Consider the following 15013-nt stretch of genomic DNA (forward strand, 5'->3'; position numbering starts at 1 on the left):
CTGCAATGGAGTCAAATGCTCCTAGAGACTCAGAAGCAAATTGTTTTTCTGGGTAGCACTATCCCAATTTAAATGACAATTTACTTTCACCCTTTCTCTCCTCATCTTCTAGGACTCCCATTATGCGTATGTTGGTTTGCATGATGGTTTCCCACAGGTCTCAGGGCTCTGCTCATTTTTCTTCTTTATTTTTTCTGTTCCTCAGACAGGATAATTTTATGTGATCTATCTTCAAGTTCAATGATTCTTTCTGCTGCCAGCTCATATCTGATTTTGAGTCCTCCAGTGCGTTTTTCATTTTAGTTAGTGTACTTTCAATTCCAGAATTTCTATTTGGTTCTTTTTTATTCCTGTCTTTACCGATATTCTCTATTTGGTAAGACATTATTCTCCACCTTTTTTTTTTTTTCATTTTTTAGGCATGGTTTCTTTAGTTCTTTGAACATTATTTATATTGTTGATTTATAATCTTTATTATGTCCATAGGTTTATTATGTCCATATGTTCCTTAGGAACAGTTTCTATCAAGTGCTTTTTTCCCCTTGTGTATGAGTCATTCTTTCCTATTTCTTTGCATGTCTCATAATCTTTTGGTAAAGCTGGACATTTTAAATACCATGTCAGCTCTGGAAATGAGATTCTCCTCCCTCCCTGGGATTTGTTGCTATTGCTGCTGTTTGCTTGGTGACTTTCCTGGACTAATTTTGTAAAGTTTGTATTCTTTGTCAGGTGCAGCTGCTGGTTTCTGCTACATCAGTTTAGTGGTGAGGTCATGATTAGACAGATATTTCCTTAAATACCTTAAACCAGTAAGTCCCCACCTTTGCCACGGACCTCCTCTGTACGGGGTCTGAGGCTCTCCTTCAATGCTCCAGCAGGCAGGTGTCAACCCTGCCTTAGCCTTCACTTCCTCCTTGCCCAGAGCCTCAAGGTCAGCCAGAGGTGAGAGTTTAGGGCTCATATGCATGTGGACTTCTATCTAGATTCCTAAGAATATGTCAGAGCTTTTCAAAGCTCCTATGACCATCTCATTCTCTAGATTTTTGTTTCAAGATTTTTGGCCAGCTTCCTGTTCACCTAAACTGGTTATTACTACCTTAGGCAGCTATGATGCTAAACAGTGATGATTTTCAACAAATTGCCCTAGAAATAGTGCTTTTCCCACAGAGCAAGCTCTGAGTCTGGTTAAATAAAAGCAAGTCCTCTGAATGGGGCTCTTCTAGGGAACTGTCAGATATCAAATAATGACCTAGGAATGGGGTTTGGGGGGAGCTCCAGACTTGTTTTTGCCCCATCAAGTGGCTGTGAGGCTGCTGATTCTCACAACTACCATGGCTGCTAGGCTGCTGGTTGTCAAGGCTACCACAGAGACTGGGAGAGGCGGATTGGAATAGGGCAAGTTAAAACACAAAGCTCACTGTTCTTGCTGTTATTCAGTCATTTTTTTTTTCCTTGAATAAATGCCCCTTGGATTGTTGCAAACCTTTGTTTAAGAGTTCTGGAAATTTGATTTTGACAATGTTTGTCAGTGTACTTGTTGCTTTATGGAAGAACAGATTATCCAAGGTCCTCACTCCACCATTCCAGAAGTGCTTCCCTATTTCCTGTGTTATCATTCAACCAAATAGATGAATGTGCAGAAGTACAGTGTTAAAACCACACTGCCAAATGAAAGACCACATAAGCAACCAGCCATGCAAGAGCTGAAGAGGAAGAGTTGCTTTGCTTCCCTGCCTATACACTGGGATCATTGCCCACTTATCACCACTATCATAAAAAAAAAAAAAAAACTTTATTAAGCACTCATCTGCCCTAGAATGCCAAGGTAGGCCTAAAATACGCTGATATCAGATGCAATAAGATTTATGGTTTTCAAAAGTCAATGCATTTGAGATATTTAACTCAAGGACAAGTGAAAGTTCCTGGAGCCATGCAATCCTGAATCTGAAAGGGATCCCAAAGGCCATGTGGCTTTACTATCCATCTATATAGCCTGATATTCTCCAAATATCCCCACTAAGTGATTGGTCCCATCTACACTTGAGTGCCTCCTACTTATGGACAACTCACATAACTTCTTTAATTGGACATCTTAAGTATTGGAAAGTCTGTCTGTATATTGTGGGTGAAGGCAGAGACATTCTCAGAACGGAAAAGCTGCAGAGAATGAGAAATGGAGACCTGAGACCTTGAAGACTAATCTGTTCATCCAACACTTTTCCAGGTGAGAGATCACTTATTTTTGTGAGTGCCTGAAAAATAGGCGTGCCACTCTCCTGTGTGTGATACTACCTCTTCTCTCATGCCTCCACAGATAAACACTCTAATTTAGATAAGGAGCATGATGATAAGCCTAACATGAAACTCTGGCATAATTCAAAAAGGGGTATAGGCATTAATTGTGTAGGCTTTGGAGTTAGATAAACCTGTATTTGAATTCTGCCTCTGCCAATGCAAAGCTGTGTCTTCTCGAGCTAGTTACTTAGCCTGTCTTGAGTTTAAGTTTTTTCCTCTGTTAAATAGGGAAAACTATGGTACCGACCTCACATGGGCATGATGAGAGTTAAATAAATAAAATCATACATGGGAAGTCTTGGCACATAGCAAATGCTATTGTTATAAAAAAAAAAAAAAAAAAAAACAAGGTTAAAGCCAACCGGGGTTTCACTAAGCATAAATTATGTCAAACCAACCTTGTTTCTTTTCTTCTAATGGTTACTAAGCATGTTACACAACTGTTGACTCTTGATTTTTAACAAACTAACTAGTAAGGGTACCTGGGTGTCTCAGCTGGTTGAGTGTCTAACTCTTAGTTTCAGCTTAGGTCATGATCTGGGGGTCATGGGATCAAGCACCATGTTGGGCTTGCTGTTCAGCAGGGAGTTTTCTCCCATCTCCCTCTCCCTCAGCTCTTCTCCCCACTCATGTACTTTCTCTCTCTTTCTCTCTCTCTCTCTCTCTCCCTCTCTAAAATAAATAAAATAAAATCTTTTAAAGAATCTTAATGCATATTCAACTGTATCTTCCAAAAGCCAAAAAGGGAACTAAAAGAGGGATACTGTCTTGTATTCAGGTAAAAAAGGAGTCAGTGTTACAAAATGACAGAGGATTGGTTGGGGACCGGTTTATGTGACAAGACTCATGAATGAATGCATTCATTCATTCATTCATTCATTCATTCACTAAATAACTGTTAGAGTGTCCAATCCAGGCTGGCCACTGCTAAGGAACTATAAAGATGAAAAGCCATAAATCTCTACCCTTGGGACATTCATAGTCTAGGGGGAAAAGAGACCTGAAATTTTCTTTTTAAATGGTAAGTGTTAAGATGCACCAGGAACAGCATAATTAAACAGGTAAAGGTCACCTTTATAGCAGTGATACTCAGGTAAGACCTGAAGGATCAGCAGGCATTTGTCAAGACAACTTGATTTGGGAGGGAATGCTTTTCTAAGTGAACTTCACAGAACATGCAAAGGCCCTGAGGCACAACTGACTCTTCTGGGTTGGTCCTGAGCAATAGCTTTATATACACACTAGGGATTTGGAAAGAGTAAGACACACAGACACATGAGGTCTTACGTTACTAATTTAAACACACTCCTGGACACACATGCACCTTACCATAGGTGATGACAAGCAGCACAAAGTTGAGGTTTTTGAAGAGCCGGACAATGGAACTTAAGTACGATGCATCAGGGGACGCCAAGGCATAGCTCAGAGATTGTGCCCTGCTCGGGGGGTGTTTAGGCTTCTCCTTGAATACTGAAAGGAAAGAAACAGAGATATCACTGCAAATCCCCATGGCCCCACCCCTGCAGAGCTAACACATGGACAAGAGAAAAGGTTAAGACTCAAAAAGGAGGGTGCCTGGGTGGCTCAGTTGGTTGAGCAACTGCCTTCGGCTAGGGTCATGATCCCAGAATCTTGGGATCGAGTCCCGCATCGGGCTCTCTGCTCCATGGGGAGTCTGCTTCTTCCTCTGACCTTCTCCTCTCTCATGCTCTCTCTCACTGTCTCTCTGTCAAATAAATAAATAAAATCTTAAAAAAAAAAAAGACTCAAAAAGGAAACATTAATTCTTCAATTAAATCCATCAGTCCCTCTTTCCTGAAGCTGTTTCTCACCACCTGTGGCTTTTTCTTCATGGCCTCCGGATGGCTGCACTCCCTGGGCCTCCCAGGCAGCGTTCGAGGGTCAAGGAGTCCCATAATCAATCAGCAAATAACATATCACAGCACACTGAAAATAACATAGTAGTAACACATGGAGAGAGAGAAAGTGAGAAAGTTTGGGGTTAGTGAGCCCAGTGAATGGCTTAGTACCAGAGCTCCTCCCAAGGGGGAAGGGACTGTGTCGCCCCTGCTTAGCAGAGAGCCTGGCACATGGCGGCCAAGGAATATTCCCTGAATAAGTGAAAAGATCTTCTTCTGTTGGAAAAAACCTCAAGTCAATTCCTAGTTTGTCAAATTCTGACTCTAATGTCTGCCTTGTGAAGAGACAAGAGAATTAACACATACCCCTGCAGGAGAGGTAGGAAGGACTGGGGAGAGATAGCACGAAAACCATTCATTTTGTATTTGATTTCCAGCACAGCTGGTACAATCCATTTGATGGCACTGATCGCTGTTCAGGTTCTGGGGGCAAACAAGTGTAACCATTTGTTTGGTTAAATTGCTTCCCCACCCCAAGTTGGGTCCAGGCAAGCTCCATGTAGCTTCTCCACATGCCATGAGAACGCTCCTGAAAGGTCAGTAGACTGTCTCTAGTTAGAGGAAGCTCTGGACGTGAGGTTTACCCCCCGCCCCGCCTCCGCCGCAGAAAACCTTCAGAGCCCTAACTTCAGAGCCCTGCTTCTTCCTTCTCCAGAAATACTCCTGGATTACTTCCTGGTGTTGGAAACCATTCATCCACTGTCTTGTCCATTCACCTCCCTTTGCATGAGGAGAAAGAAAGTAAGGCAAGAGGCTATCTCTCTTCCATTTCTCCAAGGGCCTGGAGAAACTACAAACCAGAATTCAGATCAGATTTTTCAGTTCTTTACTCAATTAGCCACTCTCTGGCTTGATAATAAAATGTCAAAATGTAGAAATGTCTTACCTTCAGGATTTCAAATGCAAAGAACCACGCGCTCATCCGCTATGAGCGCAGGCATTTGAAGCTGGGCACGTTACAAGTTGAAACTTAAGGTCTGGTTGAGTAAGAGGGACCCTGGGTGGACTGCTCTTTCCTGTGGCCATCCACACTCCCGTAGCTTCTCCCCTTCCCAGAAACAGCAAGTCCTCCACCCAACATATCCTGCCAGCTTCAAAAAGCCATCAGACTCTCATCTTGGAGCCCAGGGGGAGAGAGTTGACTCAGTGAGAACAGTGGAATGGGGTGCACAATCATAAAACAGGAGGTGGGGATGGCAGGGAAGAATGAGACCTTTACCACGTGAGATGGAATGTTAGGAAGAAAGCTGGTTAACCTTTAAAGGTGAATGACTAACTGAAAATTAAAAAGTCTCTACTATGCTATTTCTGAATTTATCACAACACATGTAATACCATTCAGATGATAAAAGAGGATATATAAATATATTAACCAATATCTCAACGATCAAATGTACATGCATATAAAATTAATAGTGGTTGTCTGAGGTTGGTGGTGGGGATTAACTGGTACAGTCTAAGTTAATGGTTATTTCTTTTTATTTTAATTATTTATTTTATTTATTTATTGAAGTAACCTCTACCGCCAACATGGGGCTCGAACTCACGACCCTGAGCTCAATCAAGAGTCGCATGCTCTACCAATTGAGCCAGCCAGGCACCCTGGCTATTCTTTTCTTTATGCTTTTTCATATTGTCCAGATTGTTCCATAACCAACATGTATTCCTCTTATGGTTTAAAAAACAAAAAGCCTCAAAAAATGTGGTCCCCACGTATTCTCAGATGAATCTACAAGAATATTAGTGTTTGTGGGTCAATTCTGTTTTAGTTTTGTTCCAGAAATTTAGAGTATGGAGTTACACAGGGCTAGACGATCTCTGCCACTTACTACACATCTAATCTTGAATAATTTACTTAACTCCCCTTAAGTCTCATTTTCCTCTTTGTGGGAAAGAGGGGTTGATGGGATTGATGATGGGAATTTCCCTCAAGATTCAAGGAGATCAGGCATGCTAAGCACAGTGCCTGGATATATATCATAAGCACTCAGTGGGGTTTCATCACAGGGATCAACAGCCTGCCCGTTAATTCTGGTGAGGTTTTATTGGGGAACCAGTTGATTACAATTAAATCCTTACTGAGCAGCTAACAAAGTACACAAGATCAGCTAGCACTCTATTGGCTAAGACATTTGAAGACCTCGACTAGCAGCCTGGCATCTACTTTCTGTAAATGTCCGTGGTATTCTAAGGTCATGTTCACAAGGTCCCCACCCAAGTCAGCAGAACCTCCCTGCCTCGTGGCCCCCCTATCATTCTACTAATGACCTTACCGATGATGACAAAGATGAAAAGCAGAGTAGCCACGCCTGCTATTATGTAAAACATGATGCTGATGTGGTAGGCAAGCTCGTCCTGGTCTTCGATGTTGGGTACCAAAACAGGAGGGACCAAGAACCCAATTGCAATTCCAAGCTATAGAAGACAGAGACAATCAAACACAGTTTCCAACAGCCAAGAGATGATAGCATAAACTTAAAGAGACTCCTGATAAGAAACATAAACCCTAATTTCCAGGCCTCCTTAAAACCCCAACAGGGATTGGTTCTCCCCTCTCAAAACACCAGAGAGATCTTTCATTTCATTGACAACTCAACTCTTTTTATTGATTGAAACTCACCCCTGATCACCCTAACTATTGATACCTATTGGAAAACATTAGAGTTGGTGTTCTCAAGGCACGCTGGCTCTTCTCTAGCTGCAGACTAATGAACAATGTACTCTATAGTAGAGTAAAACAACGTTGATTTTTTTTTCCCACTGAATTTTTCATCTCACTGAATCCATTAACCTGGAGCTTTGAGACTGGCTGACAGAAGAATTCTATACCCTACAACCCCAAGAACTTGCATTCAGTAGGAGATGAAAGCCTAAAATTGTTACCCCACTCACACATGTGAAAAAATAATTCCATTGTGTAAATAACTCATAATTTACAAAGCATCTACAGTGTGAAGTCACATGTCACCACGTAAAGGTACACACACAGGACACGGGGACATGAAAACTGGTTATAAACATGCATGCGCACATACCAGCGAATTAAAACATCTCATACCTGCCTCACAGTTCAAATTCCCAGGACCTGACAGGTAACATTGGGCATTACCAAGTTCCCAAATGCCTCGATTCAGTAATGGCTTACTGTGACGTAACTCCCGAAAGCCCTTCCGCCACACATACATACCAAGGCAGAAATCGGAAAACAGCCTGAGAACTCAGGCAAGCCTCAAATTCCCAAAGTGAAGGAAGATGAGTTAATCTTTTAAGGTCCCACTTTTCTTTACTGCACTTGAAAGGAACTGCGGGGTAGAGGGTGAGTTAGTTTCATGCCACACTATAACAACGTCTGTTACACCTGTCTGTTGACCACCTTGATTGCTTTTCCAGCCTGTCAGTTACAACCACTCAGGATGGTGGTTCTCAGCTCTGGAACAGTGGCAAAAGTCATCATCGATAGGCTCGGTATAGGGTTCTTCCAAATTTGCCAATATATAATCAATAAATCAAACAGATCTTTAAACCATCTATTGTGTGAAAAGTACTCTGCTAGATATTTTACCAAGGTACCACAATGGATATGGCACAATTCTCGCTTTCAAGTAACTTTATAATCTAGTGGGGGCAGGGACTTTAAAACAAAGATACAAAAGAATAACACAAATGGGGTTATTGTGGGTTGAAATCATAGGATGTTATTGTTTTGAAAGTTCCTTTGTCATCGTCTAGTACAGCCTGATTAATAGAGGGTCAAGTGGAAGTTAATTGAAGGTAAGCTCTAGGAGGTGAGTCACACAGGGTCATACGAGTTCTAGCAGATTTGAGATAAGAAAACAGATCTCCTAGCTTCTCTGGCCAGGGCCTCCCCCACTGGGCCTGACAGGTCTCTCCAGCGCTAAGAGTCCTGAGAAAGGGCCAAGTGAGCAGACTTCTCCAGAAGAGAAGATATTTCATGTCCTTGGAGTCTTCTCTGATCCTTGGTCACAACGATTTGCCAGAGTTAAGTCTAGCTTAAGGGTTGATCTCCAAGAATTTAAGGGGTCAAAACCAGCCAAAGACAAAGGGACAAATACAACGGGCACAGTTGGAAAACAGGGCCCCCTGCAGGTTCTATCTGGTCTCCCACTACTTCGGTGTTGGAGATCTAGGCGTTCAACCGAACTCCAAAACGTCCCTAGGTATTAAGGAGGACACGTATTGCATGGAGCACTGGGTGTGGTGCATAAACAATGAATCTTGGAACACTGAAAAAATTAAACTAAATTTAAAAAAAAAGAATGAGGGCAGATATGGGATATTATCCAAGGCTCTATGATTCTTTCATTCCCCAAAGGACCTTGATACAGGAAAACCTAATACTCAGTAATCTTCTACTTTGAGAAAGAAGTCCTCCCAGCTGGTTCTACACCAGACCAGACTCTGATTCCTCAGAGACCACGCTCCATTCTGTCTACACACGAGGCCTGAATGAGTGCTATTCCACATGGAAGCCTTCTCCAGACAGCAGGCTGAGGCAGTCAGCTGTAGGGGCCTGTGGTGACCCAGCCAGAGAGCAACACTGCCACAAGGTACCCTTTCTTCAGAAGGAAATTGACTTTGGAGGTACTTTCATGGTCAGCGTGGAAAACAAAAACATCCAGATTGGACAGTTAACTGCTGCTGCCTCTTCTGTTTTTTTCAAGATGTATCTGTTCCTTCTTCTCGAGATCTGTGTTCAGTGAGAGTTTACAGGCTCTGCTCTGCTCCCAATTCCTCAGTCCGTCCCCTGGCAGGTGTTCAGTCATGTTGGCTAGCTGGACAGATGGATGGATGAACACTGGTGGAAAAATCTTCTCTACGCAAAGCTGGCGGTATCGCACAGGTCTGCCCATGAGGGTCCCTGTTCTTTCTACAAACCACATTGGATTCAGAGGGGTAAGGGGAATATAAAAAGGTTTACAGGGGAAGAGGTAGGGAGAAGGTAGGATGGCTGGCTATTTCTTGAGCATCTACTATGTACTGTGTATCTAACAGCATTTATCTTTTTCATTTAACCCAAGAAATTTTACAATAAAGACAAAAATGAGAAACACTGATGGTCCACACCCTGCCTAAGGTCACATGGACAGCTAGCAGAAGAGCTGGCCCTCTTATACCAGTTCTGACTCCAGAACCTGGGCTCACCTCCCATCTCCTGTGACAAGTTGGTATGACACTAGTCAACATGGAAGCCTAGGTTCTCACCCATTCAAGTTCTGTCATGAATTTTCTAGGACACCTCAAGGGTAAAAATCAGAGACCTGCAGCCCAAGTCAGTACAAGATTAACTCAAAGAGATGGGAGAATGCCGCCCCAAGAGAGTGTGCCGGCACCTTTCCTGCACTTACAAAAACAAGACCCGGGCCGTGAATGAAAATGATTAAAAATAATTGCTAACTGGTTTGATTGGTTTATGTCCTAGCGTTTGTCCTAGTTTTATCATCCTCAACAAATTATTAGTCACGGGCAAAAAACACAATACACAGTCAAACCATCCAGTCTTGGCTCTACAGGAACTTATGCTTTAAAAATTGCTTTTCAGGTGCACCTGGGTGGCTCAGTGGGTTAAGCCTCTGCCTTCGGCTCAGGTCGTGATCTCAGGGTCCTGGGATCGAACCCCGCGTCGGGCTCTCTGCTCTGTGGAGAACCTGCTTCCCTCTCTGCCTGCCTCTCTCCTTGTGATCTCTGTCAAATAAATAAATAAAATCTTTTAAAAAAAAATTGCTTTTCAAGTGGAATTAGGTTCTCGTCATTTCTACAGTACTAATAGCAAGATTGCCCAGGTTGCCTGAAAAGGCCACCAGCCTTGACCTCACTGTGATCCCACAGATCTGGGATTCATCCTGAGTACCTGTATGTTCATATGTAGGCAATCCTTGTCACCCATCCAGGGAACTTGGGTGACAGTTTGGTCATGGGTGTCCTAACAGCTTCCGCGTGGCTCTGCTCGCAGACATTTTCCACTCTGCAGCCAGTGATACTGGCAAAATATGATTGGATTATGTCCTTCCTCTACCTAAAACCTTGCAGGGACTTCCCCTTGCTTTTAAATTAGGTAAAAACCTAATTTAACCTAAGCACACCCACAAAGTTCTGCACGGGGGGTCATCTGCCCCGGCCAACTATTTGCTCCCTGAAACCCTGCCACACTGGCCTCCTTTCCATCTTTCAAACATCCAAAGTCGGGTGTCTGGGTGCCGCGTCCTGCTCAAGAGGGAGTCTGCTCCCGCTCATATGCATGCTTTCTCTAACAAATACATAAAATCTTCTTTAAAAAAATGTCCAAAGCACCTTCATGTCCAAGGACCCACAGGGATTTTGCACCAGCTTCCTCTGACCAGACTAGAATGCCCTTCCTCCTCCGGTTCACGGAGTCAATGCAGACATCCTTCAGGCCTGAGCTCAAGCCGCACTTGGTCAGGGAAGCTTTCTCTAGTGTCTCATTTGAGGTCAGGCCCCACCCAGGTAGTTTTATACTTGCATGATTATTCAATTACCATCTGTCTCCCCAACCAGACTGTAAGTACCAGGAGGGCAGGGCTTCCATTGGTCTCTAGAGCCCAGCACGTGATACTGATCAGAAAAATGCACGGAGTGGAGGATCTCAATCCTCGAAACAACCCCAGAAAGAGAGGTGTGGGTGTCCTGCTGTCCCAGTTTTATAGTCGATGAAAGGGAGGTACAGAAAAGTGACTTGCCCCAGGTCACACAGCTGGAAGCGGGAGAGCTTAAGTTTGAACACAGAGCCGTTCTGAATCTGGAGCCCACGAGTCTCATCACTGTGGTTCACTTCACCCCAAAGAAGGCATTTAACAAAAACGTGATGAACACAAGCATGAAAAACAGGCAGGCTGGGGTACTCAGTGCTCACACCCTGTTTTCTTTTTGCCCTTTCTGCAAACCCAAGGGTGATGTCTAAATGCTGTTGCAGCATCAGTAGTCATGAGTACTTCCAGAGCAAGTGTCACGGTCAAAACCACACCAGCGCCGCCTGAGGGGATTGGGGAACAGGAAAAAGCCATACTGTGTGTAATGCACTCCTTGTCGTTCTTGCTTACTCTGCATTTGGCAGAGCAAAAAGAAACCTGGAAAACCACCAGGCTGCCTCTAAGAGGGTAAGATTTCCAAATTTAATCCCTTTGCACAGGACCAAGCATGTGTTATGTTGGCTCTAAGATCCACAGAACCACTATCCCCATCGCTGACCACAATGGGGCATTTAGCAAAGCCCTGAGTCACCACTGAGTCAGAATCGTGGCACACAGCTGTCCTCCTAAATGTCGTGCGGCCATGAAGATACCCAAGCCATCAAACGAGGACCCTGAGCCTTCCACGAAAGGCACGGAGCTCTGTGCCAACACCATGATCAGGTCTTTGGTCCTAATATTCCAGGGACAGACCACTGGTCCCCATCTGAATCCTTTGCTAGGCTCCTAGGCACCTCATCCTCCTGTCCTTGGGCCATTGGTAAGGTGGACACTGCTCTTCTTGATAGAAGGCAACCACCTCAGCAAACAAGTTCTCACTCGCCCAACCCCCTCTTCTGCCCACTCCTCCCCTGGGGCATACCTGCCATCCAGACAGAGATGAGCCCACTCCACACCAGGGTTGGGCCATTTCTGGGACATTGTCTCATTCTTTTCCCCTGGGCACAGTCACCAGGTCAGGGCCAGGCATGTCTCTGGGATTTATGGGCTCCCAGGAGCTGACACCCTGGTGTCATGGGTAAAAAATGTCCCCTAACTTGGTGGGCAGATTTCCCTGCCACAGAGCCCTTTAAAACAAAGATAAGTCTTTGTCTTACTTCAAACATGGTCTGCTTTTGACCTAATGGGCTCACTTACTCCCAAAGAATTCACACCTATGTTGCATATATTTAAAAACAAACCCCTCGGGTTGCCTGGGTGGCTCTTTGGTTGAACAACTGTCTTCAGCTCAGGTCATGATCCCGGAGTCCCAGGATCGAGTCCCGCATTGGGATTCCTGCTCCGCGCGGGGTCTGTTTCTCCCTCTGACCTTCCCCCTCTCATGCTCTCTCTCTCTCTCAAATAAATAAGATCTTTAAACAAACAAACAAACAAACAAACAAACATATCCCCACCTTTCCTCCTTTCAATCTCAACAGTCCTGGAAGACATCATCACTCTAATATAGTGGTTAGGGACTCAGGCTCTGGGATCAGAGAGATCAGAGTTCAAATCCCAGCTCTACCTGCTATTACATGTCTGACTGTGGGAAGTGGATTTACCTCCTTGTGCCTGTTTTGTAATGGACAAAAGGAAGATACCATTATCTAGTTACACTGTCTAGCTCTCGCAGTTGTTCTGGGGTCTACATGAGCTCCTTTGAGTGGACTGTGCAGCAGGAAGCTTCACACCAAGGGATGGCTACAGCCACGGCTCTCCCCTTAAGCCCTCTCACAGTAATGGCGGCCGTGAGAAGCTACCAGGCTTTGAAGGCATGGTCTGTTTAGGGCAGTCAAACTGTCCTCCCCGGTTCTCCTCGTCTTCCCTCTCCAACTCCTTCCTTCTTGTGGCTCTTTCTCCGTTCTCTCAGTCACCCCTGACCCTGCCCTCTCACACTCACTCTGTCCTCGAGCCTCCCAAGCCCTCCCTGGAGCCCGATCTGAATGGGTAACCATGGGCTCTCCTCTACCACCCTGTGCCACACACTCAGGCACATGTTCCTCAGCGCAGGGCTGGCCACCAAGCCCCTGTGGGGGGGGGGGTCCCCTCCAAGGAATCAGGCCTCTCAGAGGGAGGAAGGAAGTCCAAACCCCTCAGACTGCTGTTCTTGGCTTTCTTCACCTACTTTCAACTGTCTTTCCAGGCCCTTCTCCGCCCACTTCCTGCTGTGTCCCTGGTACTCCAGCCAGATTGGACTTCGACGAGTCACGATTCCAGTCTCTTCGTGGTCTAGTTTCTACCTTTATGCAAGCAGCTTCCCTGCTTGGAAAGGGCTCCCTCTTTTAATGTTTCAGAGCCCATCTCAACATCAGCTCCTTTACTGGGTTTTCTTTGATTATCCTAGCGAGGAGAGATCTCCTTGCCCTGAACTCCTCTAATCCCTTGGTCTTCTGCCATTTTTCTGACTCTAGTCTGGTGCCTGGTAAACAGAGCATGGGCTCGCTCAATAAACAGGTGTTGAATGAAGAGGCTTCGGCTCATTGCCATGTCAGGAACACCTCACTCCCCTTCCAGACTAGCCACGAGCCTAGACCTGGGGAAAGACGTTGCCGGAAATTGAAATGCAGACCAAGTTCTCAGAGAAAGTTTGCTATTTAAAACCAAACCAAGCCAAGCCAAGCCAAGCAAAACAAAAACGTGATTGAAGGCCCTTTTAAAATCAGAGCCACGTGAAAGATACATTGGGGTTCAATCTAGATTTTCATATGCTTAAAGCCCATCAACCCACATGAACAATCTTAAAGTACATGGCCCAACGCCACCCCCAGGAGGGTATTTTTATATCATGAGTGACGAGATACACGTGCGAACCTACACATCTCTATGTACACTGGCAATGGTCTTACACTCTAAAAATTAACCCAAAGCTAAGGTTCACAGAGTACCACAGTTGAGGAAAAGTTAAATTATACAGGGGTGCCTGAGTGGTTCAGTCGGTTAAGCACCTGCCTTCGGTTCAGGACATGATCCCGGCATCCTGGGATCGAGCCCTGTGCTGGAGAGAACCCATTTCTCCCTCTCCCTCTGCTGCTCCCCCTGCTTGTTCTCTGTCTCTGTCTCTCTCTCTGTCAATTAAATAAATAAAATCTTCAAAAAAAAAAAATTCAACTACACAGACCAATGTCAGGAAATGTTACTACACAAAAGGTCATTTGAGTCCATGCAGAATTTATGGACACCAAAACGTGCTAAAAATGCGGTAAGCCTGATTTCCATCCCATACCTAATTATGCCCACACACTTCTGGGGCTGCGTGGCTCGACACGGGTGTCTTCGGCATGAACAGCACGGCGCCACTCACGCTTTGTCTCCTGGGACCACATACACGTGGGGAATTAGGTGCAACTCAGGAGTAACTTCAACACTCATTGGCCATCCCCGGTATGTGCTGGTGTGGGCATTTAAACACGGCAAAAATGCTTCTATGGAAACACACACTAGCACATTCCAATATGTTGCTTAAACATCTGTTTTTACACCTACGTCTGGGTAAAATGATGCAAACAGGGGCTCCAGGGTCCCAAATGTACGGTACTAGGCCAGAGGAAAGGCACTGGGCAGGAAAGCCATCTTTGGATCTATGGGGGAGGTGCAGAAGGGGCATCCTGGCACTGAGTCTGCAGATGCCCCAGAAAAAAACAAGGAGAATGGGGTGGGTGCCGGGACATTGAAACACGAAAGCTGAACACCAGCTGAATTACAGAAGTGAGCCTCGGGCCACCTAGGAATGCCGGGCAGCTCCTAGGAAATGCCATGGTAAGCAATAATGTGCCTGCAAAGCCCGCTCATATGACTGTATTTTTGAAATTCCCAAATCCAAGCCTTTGGCTTCTTTTGAAAAGACCAACAGGATTAAGGAGGGAGCAGACCTTCAGGAACAAAAACAATCTCATTGATTTAGGAGGAAATCACTCACCAAGAGGGTTTATGGATTTAGAAGGCTAAGCGGAGGTCTCTAAGAACTGAGGAAGCAAGGTCACAGTGGTCACAGCTAGTCAACCCAAGACTTCCTTAGGGCTCCCGCCCCATTCACAGGGTCTGTCCTCAAATCTACAACTGTGCTGGGGGCTTCTACCACCTGGACACTGTTGGGCT

General features: G+C 44.9%; 1 protein-coding gene across 1 annotated transcript in view; it reads right to left on the bottom strand.

The window, feature by feature from the left end:
• The window catches only part of LOC111148618 (feline leukemia virus subgroup C cellular receptor family member 2), a 49839-nt gene that overhangs the window by 16141 nt on the left and 18685 nt on the right, over positions 1 to 15013 (bottom strand). The window contains 2 exon segments of the mRNA XM_022505342.1: positions 3625 to 3765; positions 6488 to 6629. Of these exon segments, the coding sequence (XP_022361050.1) occupies positions 3625 to 3765; positions 6488 to 6629 (283 nt within the window).

Source organism: Enhydra lutris, unplaced genomic scaffold (assembly GCF_002288905.1).
Source record: "Enhydra lutris kenyoni isolate GAN:26980312 unplaced genomic scaffold, ASM228890v2 scaffoldscaffold20, whole genome shotgun sequence".
Taxonomy (NCBI): Eukaryota; Metazoa; Chordata; class Mammalia; order Carnivora; family Mustelidae; genus Enhydra; species Enhydra lutris.